Source organism: Petromyzon marinus, chromosome 29 (genome assembly GCF_048934315.1).
Source record: "Petromyzon marinus isolate PM22_M1 ecotype Great Lakes invasive population chromosome 29, UKy_Petmar_22M1.pri1.0, whole genome shotgun sequence".
Lineage (NCBI taxonomy): Eukaryota > Metazoa > Chordata > Hyperoartia > Petromyzontiformes > Petromyzontidae > Petromyzon > Petromyzon marinus.
Genome location: NC_133695.1, coordinates 8,279,984 through 8,307,169, shown reverse-complemented (window position 1 = coordinate 8,307,169; position 27,186 = coordinate 8,279,984). Strand labels below are relative to the sequence as shown.

The 27,186-nt window shown below is 49.9% G+C and overlaps 2 protein-coding genes across 4 annotated transcripts; both read right to left on the bottom strand.

Annotated features, from left to right (window-relative positions):
- Window positions 1–2,066: 2,066 nt before the first annotated feature.
- ZNF318 (zinc finger protein 318) lies at window positions 2,067–13,363 on the bottom strand. 2 transcript variants are annotated; one of them, XM_032962687.2, is made up of 10 exons: window positions 13,084–13,363; window positions 11,721–11,878; window positions 11,511–11,573; window positions 10,162–10,417; window positions 8,706–9,596; window positions 8,074–8,149; window positions 6,428–7,125; window positions 5,048–5,156; window positions 4,605–4,723; window positions 2,067–3,744 (listed from the first exon to the last, which is right to left on the bottom strand). In XM_032962687.2, exons 1-10 carry the CDS (start codon window positions 13,270–13,272, stop codon window positions 2,560–2,562), a joined length of 3,744 nt encoding a protein of 1,247 aa, XP_032818578.2. In that variant the 5' UTR covers window positions 13,273–13,363; the 3' UTR covers window positions 2,067–2,559. The 2 variants fall into 2 exon arrangements, with proteins under 2 accessions (XP_032818578.2, XP_032818577.2); XM_032962686.2 differs by having other exon boundaries at window positions 8,074–8,155; window positions 13,084–13,362.
- A 936-nt stretch (window positions 13,364–14,299) lies between these two features.
- Window positions 14,300–26,723, bottom strand: SPDYC (speedy/RINGO cell cycle regulator family member C). 2 transcript variants are annotated; one of them, XM_076070543.1, is made up of 6 exons: window positions 26,370–26,723; window positions 23,354–23,612; window positions 22,792–22,850; window positions 19,546–19,631; window positions 18,727–18,898; window positions 14,300–18,223 (listed from the first exon to the last, which is right to left on the bottom strand). In XM_076070543.1, the coding sequence occupies exons 2-6, from the start codon at window positions 23,559–23,561 to the stop codon at window positions 17,852–17,854; spliced, it is 897 nt and encodes a 298-aa protein (XP_075926658.1). In that variant the 5' UTR covers window positions 23,562–23,612; window positions 26,370–26,723; the 3' UTR covers window positions 14,300–17,851. The 2 variants fall into 2 exon arrangements, with proteins under 2 accessions (XP_075926658.1, XP_075926659.1); XM_076070544.1 differs by having other exon boundaries at window positions 23,354–23,579.
- Between the last annotated feature and the right edge of the window lie 463 nt (window positions 26,724–27,186).

Here is a 27,186-nt window from a genome sequence, read left to right as displayed (position 1 = left end):
CACTCAACTCACTCATCCACTCATCCCACTGCAGGTCACGACCACTCACTCAACTCACTCATCCACTCATTCCACTGCAGGTCACGACCACTCACTCATCCACTCACCCCACTGCAGGTCACGACCACTCACTCAACTCACTCATCCACTCATTCCACTGCAGGTCACGACCACTCACTCATCCACTCACCCCACTGCAGGTCACGACCACTCACTCATCCACTCACTCATCCACTCACTCATCCACTCACTCATCCACTCACTCATCCACTCACCGCACTGAATGTCCGCTTTCTGCTTCTTCCCTGGCTGTTTCGTTTTGAAATTCCCTCCCATCGTCTTTTCTTCACCAAACTCTTCTAACAATAACCTTGATCAATAAATAAAAACTGCTGCACTCTGTTATACTACTAGTTCATGTCTTCGCCAGGCAAAACTTTCAATTTATAATTAACCTGATATTCTTTTTAGCAATTTTTATCTACGATCAGACTCGAACGACAAAAGAAAACTTGCTGAAACTTATTTAAAGATGTACCCATCGAGAACTGTTCAATTTAAAGATTCCGTTATTTTTTTTTACTAGAAAGAACAAAAAGTAATTAACTTAATAATCTATTATTAGAAGCTCCTATCTTTAACCGTTTGCGAATTATTCAGATTTGATAATCATAAAATGCGTATTTTTTCGTTCAAAACCGCTCAAAAATGTCTAAGATAAAACAATGGTTCTCGCTTTAATTTCATTTGCTGTTTGATGCTCTATCAAATGAAAAAAACCCGCAATCTTATATTTTTAACGGTTTCTGAATGACATGCATAAACATATTAGTGGGGCACTTAAAATCGAGATTTGGGGGCCTTTAAAAAAATCTCAGATCTTCAGATTGTTTCTGTTGTTTCTGTACTAAAGCTACTTATGTACCAAATTTCAGCCGTCTACCTGGTTGGGAAGTACCCTAGAGGGTTTTGAGACACATATTTACATACAGATTAAGGTCTCTATAGAGAAGAATGTTCTTGTTTGAACAAGGCGTGCATCCATGATGTTGTGTAGATGTGCCGATGCCGGAACAGCGTGTTTATAATTACAAGCCCATGGGCTGCACAGAAGTCTAGCAGCCTCCTTCCGTTATTATTGAGCTGATCTGGCCCATGCCCTCCGATCACTCCAACCCAGCTGTCTGCGTCATGACCCACCCAGGCATTAAAGTCACCTAATAGGATGACTCGATCCCAAGGGGCCAGGAGGTTATAGAAGGCAGCTGACTCATCGCCCTTGTCTGCATCCCTCCACTGATGTTCATCTTCGGTGGGGGCGGAAGCAACCACCACCACTATTCCTCGCCTCTTGTTGATGGGGAGGCGAGCCCACAATAGCCTGGGACTGACAGCTTAAAAAGGAACACCCCCTCGTACATGACATGGGCGTCAATGTCGGAACAATCCGGAGTGCAACGGTGAAGAAGCACCGGGACTGATGACACCGAGATCATTGTGTGCCGAGGTTGGGCGCAATGTGAGGAGGTGGATCCATTTGGTTGGTGACGTGGCCCAACGGGTGGAGCGAGTGGCAGCTCACAAGTGGAAGGTCGGAAGTTTAAATCCAGCTCATACGAGCTGGACAATCACTAACTCCAGCGGCAGTACAGCACCAGTGGCTGTCTGGCTTTAGTGGCAGTACAGCACCAGTGGCTGTCTGGCTTTAGTGGCAGTACAGCACCAGTGGCTGTCTGGCTTTAGTGGCAGTACAGCACCAGTGGCTGTCTGGCTTTAGTGGCAGTACAGCACCAGTGGCTGTCTGGCTTTAGTGGCAGTACAGCACCAGTGGCTGTCTGGCTTTAGTGGCAGTACAGCACCAGTGGCTGTCTGGCTTTAGTGGCAGTACAGCACCAGTGGCTGATGAGCTGGTTCAGGGTCGGTGAGGCACCGCTACCAAAATTCCTGCCCCTCCACCCCATTGCACCGCACTGCCCGATCATCTACCGTTCGCTTCTTGTTTACGAGGATCCAGTGTCGCCCCGTGAACGCCAGTTAATCTCGCGACATTACAAAGAACACAAATCTCAAAACATTGAACGTTTACTATTTTACAAAACACAAACGTGTCATAAATTTCACTCCCACAGTGAAAAACTAAAGGGGAGGAGCCGAGAGAAAAAAACTCAAAACACAGGAACAGCAACCCCCACCCTGGTGTCCACCCACTATGGTCTGGGCCATCGTGGCCAGGTCAGCCTTGTAAAAGAGTCTGTTGAGGTTCTTAGTTGGTGAGATAATGAACTCTCCGACTCAGACAGAGAAAACCCAGACCAATTACATTCTACGCAGACCCATTGGTGTGCACAGTCGCATACGCCTTCAAAAGTTAACGCAACAACGTTCTCCACTGTTGTGTGAAGTGAGAAGAGCCCCGATCGGCTGAGCCGCGCGCCGCCCTGGTCACACGCCCGCCGATTCGCACCTCCAATTATCGTGGGAAAGAAGTTCAGCAAACGTACATACATGTGCCCCTCAGCCATGAGAGGCATGTATGTACGGCTGGGGTACGGGGGACCCTCAGAGAACAGGAGTTGCAGTGATGGTGCCGGCGCCGTCCGTGGAGGTCAGGGAAGGCGGCCACTCTGGGGCCGCCGGCCCGCGAGCACCGACCAACGGGATGGGAGAACCCGTGATGTCTCTACCTAAGCCTCCACCTTCCCTCTCCGTAGAAGACGAAGCAGACAGTTTTCTTCCCGCCTCGCCCCCAAGGTGGCTGTAGAAAATGCTATACAAGTCCTTGGCGTTGGCCGTTGCTAAGCAGCCCTTGGGTCTCTTCGTGGAGAGGGGCTGGTGGGTGTCGGTGTACGCACCGGAGGCGATGACTGGGGGTGGCTTCACAGGGATGGCCAGCACCGTGTGCAGCTCCAGCTGGGTGCCCGGCGCCGATTCATCCTCCTGCTGCCGCGCTGCAGGACTCCCAGCCTGGTCGCTTGCGGGCACAATCTCCAACACCGTCTTCAGGTGCTCTCTCACAGGGCTCTTTGCCACGGCGACCGGCCGAGCCTCGGAAGCCTGATTGGCACATATGGGAGGCGCCGTTGACTCTTTATTCCCATCTTCCTTGATCACGGGTAGAGGTTTCCCTGCGCCCTTTGAGCCAATCGAAATGAACTTGTCGAGAGAAGCTGGTTTGTTCAAGGAGGGGGCGACAGGGGCTTTGCGCGGGCTTACCAGAGCCATGGAAAAGTTGGGCCTGATCTTGGCCTGGATGGGGGTGACACAGGGACCCAAGGAGGGTGTCCACTGGGCCACAGGCGTCAACAAGGTCTTCCCCGAGAGCTTAATGGAAATCGTCTTGCCGGACGGCCTGCTGTCTGCGGCCTCCTTGGCGTGGCTGGGCTCTGCCATGGCGCCGCCGTTCTCCTCCTTCCTGTCTCTGCCGGCCCTGATTTGGTCGTCCCCGCTTGGCATCACGCCCTCGGCCTTGTCCCGTGGCGTGGTGCGGTCATTCTCGGCCCTCAGCGAGATCTTTATTGGAGCTTTGGGGCCCCGTTCCACGCCCTCCACGCAGTTTTCGTCCAGCTCGGCAAGCTTGCTCTTTTCCTCCTCCTCCATTTTCATCAGCTTCGCCTTGTTCTCCTCGGAGATCCTCCGTACCGCCTCCATGCGGCACCGCCGCTCGGTTTCCACCATCACTGCCTGGCTGGTCTTCCAGCCCATCATGCGCCGTGGCTCGTACAGCAGGTTGTCCTGCACCATTTTCTGCCAAGGGCAAATGGTGGCACATTATACATAATAAAGATTTTTTGGGGTTAGATCGCGTGAATATACTCACTCACTCCACTCACTCACTCCACTCCCCCCCCCCCCCGCTGCTGGTCCGTCATGGTCCCCACCCGCTCCTGGTCCATCATGGCCCATGCACCTCCTACGTACATCGTGCTCATTTTTATGCTAATTCCTTTGTCAAGCGTTTTGCTTCCTCCCACACAGCTTAAAGGACGCGACCTGGGCTTGGCTGTTTTCACTCCAACACTGTCCTCATGACAGCACGGTCCCTTCACCTGATGAAGGCCACTTGTGTTGTGGCTGAAACGTTGTGATTTTTGTTATTTTATTTTTTACCTACGTGACTCTACCGAATAGAACCAAAGAGTATGAATATAAAGGTGTCGTTAAACCCGCCACAGCCAATTATAAGGTTTGGCACATTGCAGGAGCCTCTTTTCTCCTCCGTTACCCAATGTGTCCCAGACATTCCACACCGAAGCAAATGCTATACTATACGACGCCTTTATTGGCGGCATAGCGATGCAGTCGTAACACTGGGGCCTCACAGCAGGAAGCCCTAGGTTCGATTCCCGACTTGGGCACCTTTCTGTGTAGCGTATGCAAGTTTCTTCAAGTTCTCCAGTTCACTCCATTGTAAAACACACCCATTCACTATGTAACTATGCACTATTACCTGCATATCAGTCAACTGGAAGTACAACAAAGCGACATCAGTGAAAAACCTAGCGGCTTTCCTGGTTGAATAAGCAGAATACAAATTCGGATTGGACACAACAGGGCTTGTGAATGACCGCGAGACGGAGACGCTGCCGCATGGAGCGAGTGGATACCTGGTAGTTGTTGTTGTGCTTCGAAGAGATCACATGCTCCTGGGCAAAAGCTTGGTCCACACAAAACTCTGCGCAGAGCTGGCAGTAATACCCCAAAATGGGCATCATAAACTCCGACCCTGCGCACACGTACATGGGGTTACGCACCATCACAGCACTTCTGCAAGGTACACCGGAACCACGCCAAACCCGCAGAGTGACATGGCTCCTCACGTGCGCCGGAAACAGCTCCGGTTGGGTCACGGCACCGGTGCGGGGGACCGTGTCTAAGCGTGGGCAGGCGAGCCGTGCGGCAGGCGAGTCCCATGCGGCGCAGGCGACCGCAGTGACGGCGTACGGGGTGGTACGGGTGACTCGGGTGATGGTGTTTGGGTGACGCAGGTGAGCGTGTCACAGTGACGGTGACTATGAGATGGTGCCGGTGAGCAAGATGCTAGGCTCACCTTTAGCTTGTTGTGGCATGCTATTCAGCTTAGATGCTCCCTCCCGTTGCTGCAACCATTCCAACTGCTGCTGCTGAAAGACCCACGGGCGATGGTCGGGGTCTAGAGTCTGGAGGGGGGGCGGCAACGGCAGCATCACTCGGCTCAATCGCGGCATCGGCACTGGCGCATCTCACGCTCCCGGGGGCGGGCACGGGAGCCGTGCCGCTCCAAGCAGAGTGACCGCAGGATTTGACGTCACACCGGCAGCTCTGGGCCCCGCCGGGGTAACCGCAGCCATAGCTGGCACCATCACGGCGCCCTCACGACACGCGCACGCTGCATCCTGCGGTTGTGCTGCGTTGCGTACGGTAACGATGTCAAAACGTTGCAAATCACCGCAATGGAAGTGTGAATGCGTTGTAGACACGCTTGGCCATGAGCGCGACATCCGCGTGGAACATCTGCATTTACAAACTTACAACGCTGTGGAATGTGTGTTTAATGTGAGAATATTGGAACCCTGATGTTCAGAGCCGAATCGGTAACCGCAGACATGGACTGCACGGTGTGAGCAGAGACATCTCACGAAAGTCAGTGAATTCCTGCTGCTGAAATGACCATTGGTGCTCATCTCCTGTTTACAGCCCTGCAGAGCCATTCGTGGAATTTCCACATTCCCACGGTGGGTCAATCTCTCCATAGGACAACCACTAATGTCGTCCCCAGTAATACAAATACGTGCATCTGTAATGCACTGTAATGTGAAGAAATGTCTCAGAACGTGTGTTTTTTTTTCACCATGGAATCCCTGAAATGGCAACTTGTGCTGGCAGAATGATGAGCCAGCATCAGTCTGCCAGCAGGGGCGATGATTGCCAGGTTATTCCAAGTAGGATTTTTACATTTTGTTTTTCAAATTAGGCAAATTTGTATCCGTACTAAAATAAAGAAATCAAGATTCAAATCAAGATAGAAAGAAGGGACTTGCAAACTGAAGATCACCGATTCGATTCCATCTCTCAGCAGGGCAGTTTAAACAATGAAGGCGAGTGTCTGAAATCCCCCCCTATCCTCTCCTGCTGTGACCACTCATCAGCAGGTTTAACGGGAACACTGCAGTCAGTCGATTGGCAGATCGTGTGTGGCGTGATACAGTATGGGTGCGCCCACCGCTTCCAACACATCTGGTCAACGTGGAAGAACAGACCAAATACCCTCCTCTGGAGCGGCTCCGCAGAGCTCCCTCTAGTGGGGTTCCCTTCCGCCAGCAGAGGCACAAGCGAGCGATTTCAGGGCTGTGCCTTTACCTTTCACCAGCTGCAGAATGTGGAGAGGCACTGGGTGGCGTTTCCGTCAGGTTAAACAACGCCAGCCTGAACCGCGTCCCGCACCCCCTACCTGGCGATGCTTCCTGCTGTGCAGGTGCGGCAGGAACTGCGACAGGGAGCTATAGGTGACGCTGCAGTTCTCGCACCAGTGCTCCCCAGCATCGTAGCACGTGTTGAGGGTGCAAGGCAGGGCCGACATCTCCTGCCACTCCACGGCCGGCTTCTCCTGCTGCTCCACGGCCACGGCCGGCTTCTCCTGCTGCTCCACGACCTCGGCCGGCTTCTCCTGATGCTCCACGGCCACGGCCGATATCTCCTGCCGCTCCACGGCCGGCTTCTGCTGCTGTTCCACGGCTATAGCCGGCTTCTGCTGCTGCTCCACGGCCGGCTTCCGCTGCCGCTCAGCGGCCACCGCCGGCTTCCGCTGCCGCTCCGCGGCCACGGCCGGCTTCCGTTGCCGCTCCCCGGCCACGGCCGTCTTCCGCTGCCGCTCCCCGGCCACGGCCGACATCTCCTGCCGCTCCCCGGCCACGGCCGTCTTCCGCTGCCGCTCCACGGCCGGCTTCTGCTGCCGCTCCAAGACCACGTCTGGCTTCTGCGCTCGATATGCGGCACCCCTGAGCCTCACGCCCTTCTTTGGGAACGTGTTCATCTCGGCCGCCAGCTTCTTCATCTTGTACGCCACCACATCCTGGAGCTGGTTGAGCTCCAGCTGCTGCTGGATATCGTGGTTATCCTTCGCCCTGCTACAGTCCCGCAGCAGCTTGACTGCGAAAAGACAAAGATCCTCTAAGTAGCCCGCACGTGCCATTCCAGGTATCGCCATTGGCGAGCACCCACGAAGGCCAACGTGGTGCTCGATGGGGGGGTTTGGGTACTGCACCCGACCACTGTTATGTCCCCAGTACTGTGGTTTACACACCGCACTAAGTACTCATTTAAGGTTAAGTTAACCTAGGCGAGGCCCAGGGCTGGTTCAGATATTCGTAACTGTTATTGGCCATGAGCAAGAATCGAAGCAGTATTGCTGCATTCGTAGTGCAGCACGCTAACCACTGGGCTATCGTGAACCACACAAAGACAAAGATGTCCCAATACAGCCTTAACAGACTGTTGGGGCAAGTGCTGTTAGCGCGCACCTATGAAGGCCACACATACACACAGCCAAATATACAGGCACACGCGAAGAGGCTATGTGTGTCTTCTAGCAGGGAATAGTTTATATGCAACAGGTGCGATCTAAGTGAGAAAACCAGGAAAACCTAATGTGCCACATGCTGCGGCCTTAACCCCATTAAACAGAAGCCCCGTGTTCCCAGCCCTCGGCCACCGCTTCCCTCGTCCCCCGAGCCCCCACCCTGTACTTTGCCGTTCATGCCCCAGAGCGTGGGGCCAAAGTCAAGTGGAGGCGAGGGGTGACTGGGGGTAGCGTAGTGGTGACACTAGCGCCTCGCAGCAAGAATTTCCCTGGTTCAATTTCCGACTCCGGCACGGTACTGTGTGGCGTTTGTATGTTCTCCACCTGTTCTGCATGGGTTTTCCCCTCGTTCTAGCTAAAAACCAAACAATCTGGTATTGGCCAAACATCCCAATATTACCTGCAATTTGCTGAAAGTAGGATTACGCACGGCAGCAACATTGTCCCCTCCTGCAAAAAGGTGGCAGTGGGCTCTCCTTGGTGAGCAAGCGGAATTGTGATCCCGATGCTGTGGGTACCTTGCTGACTCTGGAGCTTGTTCCACTCTCTCTGCAAGTTATTGAGGTACATCTGCACCTCGTCCTCATTGTCCTGCTGCCCCTTGGTGAGCACCACACACACACGACGCCCGCCGTTTAACATCCACGAGCATTACACGATATGCACAAAAAAAATATCCCAAAACTTGTCAAAATATAAATATGTTCTTATTTTAAACGCAGTTGCTGAGCACAGACCTCAGGCCATCAACAAACAGCACAATCAAAGTCGCAATATGAGTGAAACAGGTTTCTTGAATAAGAGCTTGGGAAAAAGAGACGACGATGAAGGGAGGAGTGGAGTAGTGCGAGGGATGAAGCAGAAAGAGAATTGAGGTGACCTGCAGTGTGGTGAGTGTTGTGTTGTTGTGTCTTGCAGTGTGGTGAGTGGTTGTATTGTTCTGCTGTGTGGTGAGTGGGTGAGTGGTTTTTTTGTGTCTGCTGTGTGGTAAGTGGGTGAGAGGGTGGATAAGTGGGTGAGTGGTTGTCTTGTACAGTCGGAGAGACCCAGATTGCCAACTGGAGTAGCCAATGTTCGTTGACCATGTACCAACCCATGGTGTGCGGACTGCGGCGTACGGGCCACATGCCAGTCGTGCGTGTCCACTCACTGTAGCCGGGTCAGAGGGTGGGGTGGCGCTGAAGCTGGCCTCCGACACGTGCGCGCCCTTTGGGCCGGGCTTGGCCTTCGTCCTGCAAAACGCCACCGACTTCTCCGCCTTGTTGTCCACCATCTCGATGACGAGCAGGTTGGGCCTTGCCACTGATTTCGGTAGACCAGCGAACACTGGGGACGGTGGGGTGGTGGCCGTCGGGGTCGCCGGAGCGGCCGGGGAGAGCGAACGGGCGGCGAACTCCCGTGCAGGGAGTTGGTACGGGGGCCAGGCCGACACGGGGCTTTGCTGTCCGTACGGGGCCGGCTGCTGCGCCACATAGTAGCCGTGCTGCTGCCCGTGGCGCTGGTAAGCGCCGTACTCAGGCGTTTTGATTGGTTGGGATGCATGGGGATGCGGGGCACCCTCCACCGCCTCCTCCGCCCGCTTGCGCTTCACGTCCCTCCTCGAGCCCGGGCCACTCGAGTCCAGCGATGGCTCCACGTGGCTCCTGCTCACGCCGGACGAGGGTGGCTGCTTCTTCGCAGCTAGGCCCGACTCGTCCGCTAGGTCCGTTTCTTTCTTGAGGCCGATGGCCTTAAGTATGTTGGCCAGCTTGGCGTAGTCTTCTGGTGGCCGCTGGAGGGGGTCCGTTGTTTCCAGGTCGGGGGCTCGCACGTCCCCCTCGTCGTGTTTGTCGTCTCCGTACAGAAACGTCTCCCGATCCTCAGCATTCCAAAACGCCTGCAGGGAGGAGGCCCCGTGGAAGTCGCCGGGTCCGCGCTCCCCCGTGCCCTCCCTCTCCGCGGCCGCTGCGTCTCGCCATGAAACCTCGTCATCCTTAAACCACGAGCGATCCTCGTAGAGAGGACGCACACCGTCGTGCCATGTCGCACCGTCCTTCCACTCCTGAGAAACATAAGGCAACATGATTCACGAGCACACACATGTCAGATTCTCACGAGATCGATAGTGGCCAGGAAACAGCAGTACCAGCAAATGGATTCTTAAGCCATCTGCTCAGACGACCGAGGCTCGATTTCAGCCATGTCTATCCAGGTCGGCAACCCGAAAAGTATTTCTGCACTTGGCAAAACACAATCAGCATAGCTCTCACTGTGGCTACCAGTTGCGCGCCTACTCCAATCTGACAGCAATCAGGAAGACATTCAGTGAGGGATCAATCCCCGCACACGCTTCTGTACTCGCCGCTGCTCGCTCGCTGCGAGATGTACTCATGGTCACGTGGCTCAGCTCGAGCTTGAGCCAATCAGTTTCCTACGAAGACGAGTTGGGTGAGTGGCTCAGCCACTACTCTTACACAGCTCACGAAATTCCTGAGCGTGGCCAAGACCGCGCTCAGAGCCGGTTCGAGTCAAGCAGCGTGGGCTCTGAGCCAGCTCACTTGAGCCATAAAAGCCAAGCCCGAACCGAGCCGTGACTGAGAAGGTGGTACACGGGTACCATAACGCACCTGCGGGGTGCCCGTGTCGGGCTCCACGCGCCGCTTCAGGATGGATTTCTTGGGGAGCGCGGGCGCCTCCTCAGGGCAGTGCAGCGCGTATCCGCTGTCCGGCGAAACGGCGCGCGGCCGGCTCACCCCGCTCGCCTCCACCTCCCACGCTGGCAGCCGCTCCTCCTGCGGAAGGTCCTGCTCCTGTTGATCCTTCCACACTCGTGGCGAGTCCAGCTGCCGCTCATTGCAGTCCAGCAGGAAACTCTCCTGCTGCCTGGATTACATCGACAGCGCCCACAACAACAGCAGCAGCACGAAGAATGTCCCTACGAGTAACAGACGCGGAGATTGTTACTGCAGGGCGGTGGTGCAGTGAAAACGCTCATGTCCAACAGCAATAAGTCCCTGAGTTCAATTCCCAACTCGGATGCCTTTCTGTGTGGAGTTCGTATGTTTTTCTCCTGTTCTGAATGGGTTTACTCTGGGTTTTCCGGTTTACTCCCGAGTTAAAATAAAATTCATGCAATCTAACTATATTGGCCAAACATCGCAATGATGAACAATTACACCACAATTCACTTTATTGGGAAACACATTGCCATCGTCGCCCCCAATGTGATAACTTGGCAGGGTCCTCATAAAACGAGTCTTGAGAATCAGCAAGGCTGTTCTGAGTAAACAAGCATAACAATACAAATAATAAAACTGAGTGACCACATCTCTTAAATTGAGGAAGGTTATTTTGAAAACTTATTTTGGGAAAAGAGACAAGGGGAGGGAATTCCAAAGAGGAGCAATCCGAGGGAAGAATATGTGAGGTGACCTGCAGTCTGGTGGGTGGGTGAGTGAGTTGTTGTGACCTGCAAGGTGGAGGTTCAACACCGTGTGGATGAGACAAGACATTCGGCCTGGTAGACCAAGTCCTCAACATGGGTGGAGGAATAAATTAGTAAAGTCCACGGAAACAGTAACCGTGGTAGTCGCGATAGAAGAGTGACAAGGAGGCGACTGACCACTCGTGGGCCTGAGGTCTGGCAGGACTCTTCAGAACTCCCAGGTTCTAAACCTTAAGGATGGACGCACACACACAGACACTGGATAGTGTGAATGTGGTCGTGCGTGTACACGCGGTGATGGCTACGCACGCCTCCTGTAATCCAGCACTGTATAGGCGAGCGTTGGTGGATCACAAAAATGCTGTGAACCTCCCTTCGTGGGGCCGTAAAGCAGCCGTACCCTGGCTCGCCAGAAGGCGGAAGATACAAAAAAAAATCAAACTCCACTTGTTCCATCAGTACGCGTGGGTTACCTCCCGCACTTCATATGGGACTGCAGAGCTTGGGCAACTGTTGGAAGTGCCTGCTCACCGATTGGCTGTTGCCTTCCCTCTTGTCTGTGGTTCCTCCTCGCGCCTCTGAGACGTCCTCTCTCTGCACAAGGGCGAGCGAACACCGAGTGACGCGGCGTCTTACAAGCCGAGACGGTTATCATTTTATTCCGGGCGACTGTGGATAAGGGGCACACGGGTGTGGCGGTGGGCGCTCGCGAGTGCGCGAAGGCCCGAGCCTCATGCACACCTGCCCAAGGCCGTGCGCTGCTCGGGGAGCCCCAGGCGGGCGTGCACGGGCACCGGCCGATGGGTCCCGACGTTGGTCTGGTAGCGGTCGTTGCCGACCGTGATCCGTAGGCTCCCCTCGATGGCATGATTCCTGTCGTAGTGGTACGGCGAGCGCCTCTGGGAAGCACAGGATGACAAGAGCCGGCACGGACAACACTTGTAGAACATACGCAGGAGACTTACACGCACCTGCTCACAGGGGGGTCAAGTCACCTCCTTGGCACTCTTCTCTCCGTGCCCTTCTTGCAATGACTTGCCATGTTACGGAGCTGTACGTGGGGTACTGTTCGCGTGAACTTTGCTCATCGGTCCACGCTACAGGTCACAGCTCACCCACTCACCGCACTGCAGGTCACCACACTTCTTCGTTGCGTCTGTCATCGCTCTGCTCCTCTATGGAATGCCCTCACATTTGTCTATTTTCCCCAAGCTCTTATAATAATCCTTGCTCAATTCAAGAAATGTGTTGCCTCTCATCCAAGCTCGTGCTGTTTGTTGCTCGCCACTTGATGGTTCGGGCCCTGGACTAAGTGGATATATCCACAGAGTGCGAATGTCAACCACACGACCATCACGCCGGACCCAAAGGCCAACGCGGAACTTTCCGCACCAATTCTTGCTGCGCTCATTTGCCTGCTGTCCATTTTTACATTCACTCGATACGCTGCTGGTGGCAGCCAGGGCAGGGGGCCTTCATCCAGCAGTTGCACTGACCATGGCCGACGACGATAAGTGTACCCTAGTTGGTACACGTTCTAGGCTCGTTGTTCCGAAACGCTCGCGTGAAGTCTGGCATGTCCGCAGTCGGCACGCGACATCCAGTCCAGTAGACATTCTCGCCACGACTCTCAGTTACCAGCCACGTGGCCACGAGGCAGAGAAGCGCCAGGCGTTGCCTTGGCGGCTCCTACCCCGGGGGGGGGGGGCAGCAGTCCCAGCTCTCGCCCCGTGTCGCGACCCCCCCCGACACCCACGGGTTCCCGGGCGGCCCGAAGCCCAGGCCGGGGTCGAGGCCCGTAGCCTAGGGCCTCAACTCGGCGCGGCCACTGCACGCAGGTTGGCCCCGTGTCATCCCCGCGGTTTGCCGAGTGCCCGGGGAGGAGCAGAGGCACTGCGGGGGAACCAAGGGGGCAGAGACGGACTCGGGAACCCGAGGGGGTACTCACGGGAAACCAAGAGGGATCTCCAGGGTCACTCACGAAACGAAGGAGAGGAGACCCAAGGTGCGGGTGGTGGTGGTGGTGGTGTGAATCACGGAGTTTGGGAAATGAAGAGGACCCCGTGGGCACTCGTGGAACCGAGAGGGGCCCAGGGCAACTCACGGGACTCGGGGAGCGCGAGTGGCGCCGCCAGCGCTCGTGTCGGTCTCGGTGCCGCGGCCTCGACCGCGACACCGAATCCGTGCCGCCGCCGCCGCCTCCTCCTTCTCCTCCTCGCCGCGTGGCCCGCGCCTCATCGCGCGCATCCCCAGGCTCGGGCCGGTAGGGCCGCCCGTGCCTTGCGGGGTTCATGGCGACGTCCGCGGCAGACACAGAAGCAGCAGCGCGAGGTGGGGACCGGGGGGGGGGAAGCCAGAGGGGGGGGGGGGACCGCGGTCGGCGGAGGCCACGACAACAGGGCGCGGAGCCTGCCACCTTGCGGCGAGCAGTTTGAGAGTTACTGAGGAGTGGTGGCGCAAAGGTTAGCGCGCTCACGGCCACTCCCCCCCCACCACCCTGAGGAAACCGTGGCCGTTTCGCTCGCTAAACTGCCCATGGAGGGAAACAAAACCTCAGGTGGGGAGATGTGATGCCTGGGCTGAAACTCGGGGTTCCCCCAAGTGTGTGCACAGGGTCCAGGTGCTCATGTGGTGTTATAGTAGGGTGCTGAACTACAAAAAAAAACCTAACTCTTTACAATGAATTGCATCAATGGCTTTGGCCATGACAACATCGTGATCTTGATACGCCAAATGTTGTATTTATAATGGAACAAAAATCGTACAGAATAAGATAAAGCAATGGTATGAAATACATTATTGTTTATTACTTTTATTTACCTCGGAAAACCTCAGTACTCGAGACTTTTTTCATGAGACCCCTGTATTTGGATGTACGGAAAACTATATTTATGAATGGCACAGGGGAGGGACTACACCAAAAGGAAAAATCCCACAAATAAGAAGGGGGTAACACTCAAAACTTTCCATTGCTGCACTCTGATCTTTTGGCCACCTCGCAGCAGCTCAAACTGACAATACCTGATTCAGTATTCCAAAGCTGTCTTCCATTCCAGTAACAAGCGAGCTCAAATCATGCTTAGATTGAGATCCGGCAAGATCGGATGCATTCAAGGTGGTTTAATCATAGGTAACATGGCAATGCGATACAACATATAAATGTTGAATCAAACCATGAGCCTGAATCGTGACAATTCACACCTCTAGGAAGCAAATCACTACCTGATATTTACAGGCCACATGTTACATCAGGTTTGATCACTTTACAAGTGTCATCAAGAGTACTAAGTTTCTGCAAAAGAATTGACATCAAATCAACACACACTGAATACAAGTTTAATAGCTACTTTAAACGTAACAACGTTTGCATGCAACCAACGGAGACCAAACGGCCTATTCACATTTCATTATTGTACTGCACACAGCAGATGTGTATGGTTCATGAGAAAACACTCAATAAAGCACTCTTATCAGAAGTAAAATATTATTGTGGAAAATGTAGAGATGATTTCTCTGCAACACTGAACTCCATGCTTGACTGCCAGTTTGTGTGATTACAAATCCAAGCCGAGGGTTAATTTCTTCGAAAAAGGGTGAACCCCGTGTCTCTTGCAGGACGGTAGGTACACAAGAAATTGAAATTATATTTACATGAGGCGAAGACAAATACAGGTAAACTACCTCAACATAAAATTATCTGTGTACATTACTTACATTTTTCAATAGCACTGTGGTGTGAACGCACAGCAATAGGCAGCAGAAATGGTATTATAGTTACACGTTTGTATTTAACCTGGTGAGAACTCAGGAGACAGGGACCGGTGGATTCCCAAAGAAAATGCTTTGGTTGAATCAATGCTGCAGAAATTATGCACTCCCAGAAGAATGTGTGGCTGATGTGATGAGCAATTAGTACTTTAATTCTTTATATGGGGGACAGATATGGAAAGCAGGTGCATTGTCTGCTTATTCATTTGTAAGGGACCGGAATGGAAGGTGAATGGCCAGCCTGCACCGATCAGGGTCTTGTGTTGACATGCAAGGGGTCACCACCTGGTAGCACAGTTTCAGTGTGGTTATTTCAACTGCCCTGGAGCCCGAGTACAGAAAATAATTGTAAAATATGGCAGGCAAAAATTGTAGCAAGATCTGAAATGCCGTAAGAGGAAACGCATACAACTCGATGCAATGTCGGTATCCGAGGGAGACCGCACGCACATCTGTGGGCGTGACAGCGGTTGCTTGGTATTGTCTTCACTATCACTGCACCAGTAAATAAGCTGCCAGCACAACAACCTCAATGTTGATTATATTCGTTTATTAATGTATTTTATATTATTAGTGTAATTAGGTCATTATGTTAATTGACTGCTGGTTATCAGTTGGCAATCGATTTACAAGTGGTCCTGACCCACCCCTCCGAAGGGGCCGTCCATAAATGACGTCACGCGATTTTGGACGTCACAAAGCTCTGCCCCCCCCCCAAAAAAAAAATCAAACATGCTTCAAACCGCTTTGAACTATTGTCATTGTAGTGCGTATTTAATGTGGCGCTGCACTCCGATGTTGTAGGAGAAAACATTTATTAAAAAGCCTATTTAATTAAGTAGAACGTGTTGTCTATATTTATTTAAAGTTGCGCGTTTTTATGGTCATATTTCTCAAACCCCCCCCCCCCCCGGTGCGTGACGTCATTTATGGACGGCCCCTAATTTCTCTGCTAAGGTTACTACACGTATTTGTTTACACCCCTTATAGATTTGGAGTTATGACAAGTGTTGGTTTGCGACAATTCTAGAAATGTCTACGTCGTTCCTCGCTCAGGAGCTTGTATTTTACAACACTCCACACCACAGTGTTGTTTTTTTTCTGTTGCTTCCACCTTAGTCCAGCAGAGTCCATTTTATAAATACCACGCACATGGCTTTGCGACTGGCATCGCACCGCAGGCGCCCTTCTTGTCCAGGATAGCACGTCGCCGCTTTGTCCCACATTCCAGCACCCACGGAGGTTGTGTGTTGTCCTGGATATGGGTGACATCATTGGCAAAAAACGTTACGGAATTTAAATAGATGGTGATGAGGGTTCTCACACTCTGCGTGGCACACACAAGCAGACAGAATGCCAACATGTACACCAACCACAGCCCAAACAGCACACTTCACAAAAATCGAGTTTAACACTAAATGATGTTCAGCATTGTTGTGGAGATCAGTAACAAAATGAAAAAGCAAACAATTCGCCTACTTCCCATATATATTCCTCCACAAATGTTTTTAAAGTATTTTGTACACACCCCGCACCTCTGATTATGCATGGTTGGTTACGTACAGTGCGAAAGACGTTCAACATACATCCCATCAGCCACATCACCTTCTGAAGTGCAACATTTTTTCAGCACTGGTTCAACGCAAGCAAACTCTGGACTCGGTTCACCATTCATTGTCTCATCAGCAGAGTCAGGTTTGCTTAAGTCACTGCTGGTGAACTTCCAGAAGCTTATTGTCATAGACCCTCTCTGTTGGATATGGATCCTCGTTTGATTAAAAAAACGATATCACATCGCTCAAAAGGTTTACAGTGATGATGATCCCACCTTCGATAACGTTTCAGCATCTACTGCCTGTAGAACACTTCATTTAACGTCTGTACTGACATTAAAGTTGTCATACATACATTATAAAGACAAGTACAGGTTCAATCTTGATTTAAAGCTTTCGTGACTGCAGGAATTAATATTCTTTGGGTCTTTCGGTAAAGTCACGTAGATAGGTTCAAAGAAAATAACCAAAAACTACGTTTCGATCGCAACACAAGCGGTCGTCTTCAGGAAAAGACGACCACTTGTGTTGCGATTGAAACGTCGTAGTTTTGTTATTTTCTTTGAACCGATCCACGTGACTTTACCGAAAGACCCAAAGAATACAAGTACAGGTGATTAAAATGTTGCATGTGGGATATTGTACAATATATTTTAAAGCCCCCAGTCAATGTTGGTTCAGTGACGTCACTCCTTCTGCTCTGCGGCCCCCACTGTCTGTAAATCCCTTCCCCAGCCTTCTGTACTGCCAACTTCCTCTCTTTAAATACCGGCTAAAAATCTCCCACTGCTTTTGACTATCCCTGCGATACACATCGTCCTGCTTTGTACAGCTTATTGAACAGCAGTTGCATTTAGACGCAATATACTGGGCATATAAACTGCATTTATTTATTAAATGTATCATATATTTACACTTTACCGTGTGTTCATATGTATGCATGGGATGTCCCTATTAAATGGCCTGGAGGTATGGTGTTGTACTGTGCAGCTCACAATTGTAAGGCTGTGATTTAAAATGCGGTTCACCTCGCCCTTTGTGATCCCGCAAACAATATCGACAGATAACACCCCCCCCCCCCCATGTGGAATTTCCTTCACCTACTCAAGGTCTTGAGTGTGGACCCACTGAGACGATTTTTTGTTTTAAATTTCAGTTGGCAGACCCCTCGAGTGGAACGTCTTGTTTGTAAGCATGTCCAGGGTGTCAGTTTGTACACACAGCACACGTAATAACACACGTACACATATTTAAACCTGAAGCTTACATAGCCTACGTTTAAACACCAGTCAGACACATCAATAATTGAACGGTGCACACCACCTGAATTATATGGACTGTGCTCTACCTGTAACAATCGTGTTGCGTGATGTGTAATACATATTTAAATTAGCAGAGACTGACAGTATAGTTTCGCGAGTCTGGGTGATTGTTCCATACTGAAGCAGCTCTGCGTTTGTCACGCTGCAGCATGTAACAGGGTGAAAGAGGTACAAATTATCGCATGCGATTCACCAGTGTGTTGCGTCTGTGACCTCGTGAGCCTTAACATCATGCAATGCCTGCCTGTGCCGAGTATCGCTCTACTCCTGTGGCCGTGCGGTGGCCGTGCGGTGGCCGAGTGGGGCAGGCACCACCCTCGCCGTGCTCTGTGAAGAGATCCAGCAGGTTCATGGTGCAGGGGGATGCTGAAGAGGAAGAAGGGGATGCTGACGAGGAAGAAGAGGAAGACGAAGCGTCCAGGTGCATCACGCTCAGCTTCTTGGTGCAGAGCACGCAGCGCCGTTCCACTCCGGGAGGAGGCTGGGGGCCCAGCAGTGCCACTGGCTGCCCATTTCCCCTGCGCCAGCTGCGCTCGGCTCCGCTGTGATGGGCCAAGCGCTCACGCTGCCAGATGTTGTGGTTCGGCGCAATTGCCATGACCTGCCGTGATGCCCACGTGCTTTACCAAGATGTGGTGGTACTCTGAAGCCACACGCGGCCCTCCAAAATTAGTACAGCAAATTCTCCACATATCAGATGTATGTTCGCTAATTGCGTTTGCAGAGGTTTGCGGTATGAATCCAACAGGTTACCCTGGTTAATACTGCAGTGTGGATTAACCATAAAATGCGTGACGTATGCTTCACAGTAGACCTTAAATATCCCATTACTTCATTTTAAGAATATACCAACGTGTGTTCACGTCATGGTCCAATTTAGAAAATTACACAGCAATTTAATTGGGAAATGCATAACAATCTTTGCTCAGACTGCAAAAACTTGGCAGAACTCTCCTCACGAAGTCTTGAGATTCCGTCAGGCTTTCCTGATTAAACAAGCATAATAATTAATAATAAACCAAAACGACCACACCTCTACACACTCACTACCCACTTCAGCTCATCGTAGACACATTCCACACCACCTCCTCCTCCTGTCCACACCTCTTTGCAGCAGCGCCAGCTTACGGCAGCACGATAGTCCATGCGTGCCCAAAGCTCCTCGCGCCACTTGAGGAATTCTGGGAAAGACTTCCTCCAGCCGTGGCCCAGTGCCCAGGGGAAGATCTCATACTTGGACTCCTCCTCATCCTCTTCCATGTCATTGGCCAGATACCTGCACAGACGCGCAATGCTCTAGTTTGTCTGCCAGTCACTCAAAATATTTTAAACTATTCTCTTTCCTATATTCTTTCAAATATAGACACAATTTCAATTTAAAGCTTTCGTGACTGCAGGGATTCATCTTCTTGGTTCTTTCGGTAAAGTCACATAGAAGGGAAATAATAAAATAAAAACAATAAAATAAAATTCTCACGACGTTTCGGCCACAACATAAGCAGCCGTCCTCAGGTGAAGAAACATAACTGTCGCAAAGACAGCGCTCCAATCCAATGGAGCGCTGTCTGAATCCATTGGAGCGCTGTCTTTCCGACAGTTATGTTTCTTCACATGAGGACGGCTGCTTGTGTTGTGGCCGAAACGTCGTGAGAATTTTATTTTATTATGTTTTATTTTTATTATTTTATTATTTCCTTTCTACGTGACTTTACCGAAAGAACCAAGAAGATAGACACAATTGTCTATTGTAATTCTCTATGTAGATATACAATCGTGGGTATTTAATGTAATGGATGTGTGTATGCACGTGTTTATGCAACGGAAATCAACGTGTTGTGCTTGGTGGTTACTTGGTTCCTCAGCGTTTAGTTAAATGACGTTAAGTAACAGTGTGACGAGACAGCATCGGACGCATTTACTCACAGAGCCAAGAAGAAATTTGTGCGACTGTATTCGGAAGTCTTGAAGCCAGCCCTCTTGAAGTAGGAGAACACCATGGCGAGCAGGTACTGAGACGAGCAATAACACGAATGCGTTTACAAGTCATTCAGGATAAATCAGCATAATGTACACGTTGCGCTCTCTTATCTGTGAATGTGAATTCCTCCACTTCAAATGTGTCCCTGGTTACCCTCCTATCTGAATCACAATGTGATGCAAAGCTATCAATGCTAAATTTTGACTTAAAACTTTCATGACTGCAGGAATTTATATTCTATGGTTCTTTCGGTAGATTCACTATAGATAGAAAATAAAATAAAAATCATAAAAATAATGAAAGTATTAAAAAAATATTTAAAAATTAAAAACCCACGACGTTTCGATCGCAACACAAGCGGTCATTAGGCGGAGAGACGACAGCTTGTGTTGCGATCGAAACGTAAGTTTTTTGTTTTTAAATTTTTGTATATTTTTATTTTATTTTCTATCTACGTGACTTTACCGAAAGCTATAAATGCTGTTTTACTCTCTTCTTGCACGTGGGAATGTGTTCAGGAGCTCAATACAATGTCAAGGTCTGTTAGCCACGACGTGAGGGCCTCAGGAGGGTGAGAGACCATAGCCACCTCGTTGAGTTTAACCTGTTACACGTTTTCATGTTATGTTAAACACAACTACAGTAGATAATCAATTATGCAGTGCCTTCAGGGGGAGGGGCGCCGGATTTTCAAAAATGCTGGTTAATCACATCATTATTTAAAAGTAATTCAAAAAGCCTGTCTTAGCCAGGAAAAAGTTTTCAATAAAAATCATGAACCTAATGATTTTTTTTCATTTTTATCTACGACAAAACAGTCAACACCCTACCTAGTAAACTTAGAAATATAATGCAATACAACACAGAGTCGGCTAGTGTTGACTGTTATGTTAGCCGACTCTCTGTGTTGTATTGCATATTTCTAAGTTAACTAGGTTTTTTTCTCATTCATTCGTACCTGATGATGATTGCTTGTGTTGCAATCGAAACGTCGTATTATATTATTTAATTTATTTTCTTTCTACGTGACTTTACCGAAAGAACCAAAAAGTAATTCCTGCAGTCACGAAAGCTCCAAATCATGTTATTGGGCCTTGAAGTGAAAAATATTGGATTTTCAGAAATTTTCCTGTTGTGTCCTAAAAGCTACATATGTACACAATGTCAGCTTTCTACCTTGTCGGGAAGTACCCTCGAGGTTTTTGAGACATACAGATTCAGGTTTTTATTTATACAGAAGATAGCTTATTTTTGCACATTCTTGTTGAACATTTTTGTTGAACGTCATGTTTTTTTCCGTTTAAAATGTATTCATGATATGAAGTTATCATGAACATACAAATAGACAAAAATAAATATCCTACTCTAAAAAGTTACTGTATTTAATATACAGTACTTACCACTGCAATATCGAAGACACTGCATGGGGTGATGTACAGTGAGGGAAAAAAGTATTTGATCCCCTGCTGATTTTGTACGTTTGCCCACTGACAAAGAAATTATCAGTCTATAATTTTAATGGTAGGTTTATAGTGAGAGACAGAATAACAACAAAAAAATCCAGAAAAATGCATGTCAAAAATGTTATAAATTGATTTGCATTTTAATGAGGGAAATAAGTATTTGACCCCTCTGCAAAACATGACTTAGTACTTGGTGGCAAAAGCCTTGTTGGCAATCACAGAGGTCAGACGTTTCTTGTAGTTGGCCACCAGGTTTTCACACATCTCAGGAGAGATTTTGTCCCACTCCTCTTTGCAGATCTTCTCCAAGTCATTAAGGTTTCGAGGCTGACGTTTGGCAACTCGAACCTTCAGCTCCCTCCACAGATTTTCTATGGGATTAAGGTCTGGAGTCTGGCTAGGCCACTCCAGGACCTTAATGTGCTTCTTCTTGAGCCACTCCTTTGTTGCCTTGGCCGTGTGTTTTGGGTCATTGTCATGTTGGAATACCCATCCACGACCCATGTTCAATGCCCTGGCTGAGGGAAGGAGGTTCTCACCCAAGATTTGACGGTACATGGCCCCGTCCATCGTCCCTTTGATGCGGTGAAGTTGTCCTGTCCCCTTAGCAGAAAAACACCCCCAAAGCATAATGTTTCCACCTCCATGTTTGACGGTGGGGATGGTGTTCTTGGGGTCATAGGCAGCATTCCTCCTCCAAACACGGCGAGTTGAGTTGATGCCAAAGAGCTCCATTTTGGTCTCATCTGACCACAACACTTTCACCCAGTTGTCTTCTGAATCAGATGTTCATTGGCAAACTACAGACGGGCATATATATATGCTTTCTTGAGCAGGGGGACCTTGCGGGCGCTGCAGGATTTCAGTCCTTCACGGCGTAGTGTGTTACCAATTGTTTTCTTGGTGACTATGGTCCCAGCTGCCTTGAGATCATTGACAAGATCCTCCCGTGTAGTTCTGGGCTGATTCCTCACCGTTCTCATGATCATTGCAACTCCACGAGGTGAGATCTTGAATGGAGCCCCAGGCCGAGGGAGATTGACAGTTCTTTGTGTTTCTTCCATTTGCGAATAATCGCACCAACTGTTGTCACCTTCTCACCAAGCTGGTTGGCAATGGTCTTGTAGCCCATTCCAGCCTTGTGTAGGTCTACAATCCTGTCCCTGACATCCTTGGAGAGCTCTTTGGTCTTGACCATGGTGAAGAGTTTGGAATCTAATTGATTGCTTCTGTGGACAGGTGTCTTTTATACAGGTAACAAGCTGAGATTAGCACTCCCTTTAAGAGTGTGCTCCTAATCTCAACTCGTTACCTGTATAAAAGACACCTGGGAGTCAGAAATCTTTCTGATTGAGAGGGGGTCAAATACTTATTTCCCTCATTAAAATGCAAATCAATTTATAACATTTTGACATGCGTTTTTCTGGATTGTTGTTATTCTGTATCTCACTGTTCAAATAAACCTACCAGTAAAATTATAGACTGATAATTTCTTTGTCAGTGGGCAAACGTACAAAATCAGCAGGGGATCAAATACTTTTTTTCCCTCACTGTACGTACTATACTCGCTTCAACGATCGCCGGACTGATTGTGTCGTGTATAATACTGTATATATTTGACACTGAAATAAACATTAATCTAAACACATCAGATGTTCACCCAACTTGCTGAGAATGCATTGACCTAGGTTCTGTGGTTACAGATCGAAATACAGCAAATTCACTTACCTTGTCCGATAGTCTAAAGCAACTGTCCATCCATAAAAAGTCCTGTATCAGATCATCGTCTATAAAGGCAGAACACAAGGATCATGTCGTTGCAGCATCCTCATTTGGACACGGTCTGGGTGTTGCAAATCATGCACCACGAGGTTTGGTCATGTTACGCACGCATTTTCCTGACCCCATTTAACCCAAGCGCAGTTTTGCGACTTGGGCTCCGTGTGAGAATTGAGGGCGTGCTCATCTCCTGTTTACGAGTCTCTCAATTGAACAATCTGTGGACTTCCCCGCAAAGAAAGTACTAATTGTATCAACCCCAGAGGAATGATGGGCTAAGTCAACCCCCCCTCCCCCATCAGAATTTTTACTTGCAACCTTCTGATTGGGATCTGCTCGCTCTACTGAGCCACCTTGTCAGATATGCAAGCAACTCTACTTGCATGCTCCTCCAAGATCGGAAACTCTTCAGGAGTCGAAGCTCTTGGAGTGTGCTTGAAAAAATACATTCTCAACACATGGCCCAGCTCTGAAAACCAGCCTCGCAGCTCGAGATGACATAATTCCCTACCAAACAGACGGAAGAAGGCTGCCATTTCCCCGCGCTGTATTATGAGGCTGGGGCTCGCGCCGCGATTGTTCACATGGCTTTTTCCACCGTCCTGGCGCGGACGCCTGCGAGATTGCATCGCCATGGGGAAGTACTGGCGGACGTGGCTCCGCTTGCTGCTCACTCGAGAGTCATGGAGGACTCCATGCTCCATGTCACAGTGCCTCATGACCCCAGCCAACAATACCTGTCAAAACACGATCGCACACCTCACCACACACTCTCGCCAGACACATACCACACACAACACTCATCACATACACACAGATGTAAAGCAAATCACAGGCAGAGTCCAGTTCAGATGCCCTCACCTGGCTATATTCTCACCTGGCTCTATCGGTACCTGACTATTCTCGACTGGCTCTGCTCATATTTGTAGTCCCATAAAATATAAAATAAAAAGTTTTGCTTCTATTAATTTACTACTTACCTTTTTTCAGTGAAGTCAAAGTTAAATATGGAGTCTCACTAACCTCAAAGATTGCACAGAAGCGGTGCACGTGTAATTTGCACGAAATGGAATATTGCTTAATCCAGAAAAATCGAAGGTGCTGCTGGTTAGCACACAAGTTCTGGGGAAAAAATTGTGGGAGGATCAGGTGTGGCGGTCGCAGACTCCAAGATTCAGTTTTCTCCTCATCTAAAGACCCTCGGCTCCATAATCCACCAGAATGTCGTTTGATCATCACGTGCAACATAGTCAGGTCCTACAATTTTTACATCAGGGTTGTACGGCACATTTTACCACTAGAGTCGTGTAGTATAATATCGACAAGGCTTGATTCTTGCAACTCACGACTCTTCGGGACATCGGGCAAATACATTACCAAGCTGCAGCATGTGCATAATTCTCTGGAACATGTTGTGAGAGGTACTCGAAGATCCGACCATGTCCGTCCAGTGCTCGCCAAGCTGCATTGGCTTCTGGTTGCCGAACGAATATATTATAAACTCCCTCTCATTACACAAAGTGCTTGCCACAAATGAACCACAATACCTTGCTGATCTCGTTAAGGAGCATAAACCATCACTCAAACGCCAGCCATCCTCGCAGTGGCTTTGGTCTAGTCATCAAACAAAGACGGTCACTGCATCGTGCGCTTTCAGATACGCTTTTGCGGCTGTCTGTAACACTCTTCCTTCTGATATTAGGAGGCCACTGAAGCTAAGCACTTTTACATCTAGATTGAAAACTAATTTCTTGAGAACTATTTTTTGTGTGTAGGTTGTTGTCCTTCCTGCGCACCTCCGATTAGCAATTGGCTGTGTACGGTGCAAAAGAAGTTCAACAAACACTTATGCTATTCATTGTGCACGGTTGGAATTTACTTTGCTTCGTCTGTGCTGTTAGCCGCTGATGTTGTGACGGTTTTTTTCCATTCCTGTTGCTCTATACCCCTGTACCGTTCCCATTATGCTGCAATATGCAGATTGATTGGTCTCATCTGGCTCCACACTCACCTGACTGCCGTTCCTGGGCTCTATCCTCACCTGCAACCTCTGGCTCTGGTGATCTATGTAGGCTATACATGACTCACAAGCTCATTCAAGACAGAATTACTCGATATTCACCTCGGTGAGGTCAAAACGGTGCGGCCCTGCAATTGCATGCCTGCGACACTGCTGGCTTAAGAGCCTCCACAAGAGGGATCTCTCGGCAAAATTTGCTATACTCTTCAACGCACGGAAAATGTATCGGAAGAGGTGGAGTACCCACACCGCAATTCTTCCACCAAATATCCGTAGAGACATGAAAACTCCATCAACCACCTAGCCCATCAACCGAGACCTCAACAACGTTCCTCGACTCAAGTCCCGATCCCCATTCTGGGACCGCACTGAAGTCGCCATCCTAGAATCTAACCCAGAATAACTCTGTGATGAACAGAGTGGAACAACGCGTACGTCCAGAATAAACCCCTCGTTCGAGAGACCCAAACATTACACCTGCTGGCTTTTGACTTTCCTCCTCAAAGACACTGGTGCTACATAAAACCGCATCAGAACTTCAACAGGCTGATGAGCACATCTCCGACATGAATGGAAAATTAAATACGCAAGTCACGGCAAGTGTGACCAGCCATGCCAACCAAACTATGGATCATACAGCAAAAACACTGTAGAGTCTGCGCTCCTTCATTGGGGCAGCAAAACGACACCAACTCTCGTGAAGCCCTCTTCGTCGTGGCCAGAAGACCTCGACATTGGCGCTTAACTCAAGAACATATTGCCGCCACGCTCACCATCACGCCACGAAATCGTCAATCTCCTCTGCTTGTTAAGCCGGATTAATGAACAATAGTGGTCAACTCGGTTTTTCCCCTCAACTTTACACAGCTGTTATCGGTCACTATATTCTTGGTTCTTTACCGAAATAATCAAGAATATGAATGACTGCAGTCACGAACGTTTTAAGTCAAAATTGTTATCGTCAATGTTTGCTGGATGGGGGAGGCTCTGTCATTACGCCGTCGGTCTCAGTGTCGTTTGTTTGTGGGTTCCTTGGAACCGCGAAGTCGCCGTAGTGGTTTAAGGTTCCATATTCTTTGGTTCTATTCGGTAAAGTCACGTAGGCTTCAAATCTAGAATTGATTTAAGGTTGTTGTGTTTATTTGGCTGCATCAAATGTCCACGTAAAAGCCACTTCGTTGAGCCGTCACTTGTGGCGAGGACCCTTCTGAAAAAAGCTAAATAGCTCGGTGTTGCTTTAACCTGGTGAAATAAAAAAGTTTAGTTTTATTTATATATTGTTTTAGTGATTTGCCTACCTTTTCTATATTTTGCACTCTGATCGTGTTGCTGCATTGTTTGTTTAGAACCAGAATATTTATACCGCGGGAATCCAATGAGCTAGAAAAGCTCCTTTTTTACATGTCCAGTAACGTTCTGACCCGCCCATACTGGTCATCTGTGAAAGAGCTTTATAGCTCATCGGATTCCTCCAGGATAAATAAATATTCCTATTCTGAACATTTACCTCAGCGCCGCCGGTGCCTCGCTGCTCGCTTGCCGCCTGCTCCGCGCCTAACAGACACGCCCCAAACAACGCCCCCTAGTTACGAGTCACGCCCTCAGCGACGCCCCCTAGCTACGAGCCATGACCCTAACGCCCCCCTGAATATAACGCCCCCATGGTTACGAGCCACGCCCCTAACAACGCCCCCTAGTAACGGATCACGCTCGCAGCAACCCCCCTCGTTACGAGCCACGCCCCTTAGCAACGCAACCGACTTTGGTCACAAGCCACGCCCCTGATCACGTCCCTTTAGGCACAAGCCGTGGCCCTATTACGGCCTCCTAAAGTGGGCCACACCCCTCTACGCACGAACTACGCCCCTCCGAGTAACCCCCCCCCCTGAGTCCCGCCCCTCGGCTGGACCAAGCGAGGTGACGATACGCCCAACCCGCCCCAGACCCAAGCCCCTTTCCCCAATTCAAACCCCCCTTAGCCTGGTGCCAACTTCGGTACCCACGCGGGCAACTCGCGCACACGTGCAGCACGAACTGCGCCGATGATGGAAGACCACGCGTCGTACAGCGCATTTTCGCGATGGCACGAGTACAGTACGCACTGTTCATACAGCACGTGTGCAGTCTGTAACAGAGTTGGAACACGCGCGCGCCCACGGGGCAGAACCCAAAACAAAACCCGAGCCCGACCCGGAACAGCGCGGAGCACATGGAGGCCGCGGCGCAGTGACAGCTTAAAGATGAAAAGCAAAAACATAACGTTCCTCACTGCGACACACGCGGGAGAATTTGCACCATGTTCACAAACGTCTATCACAAGATAT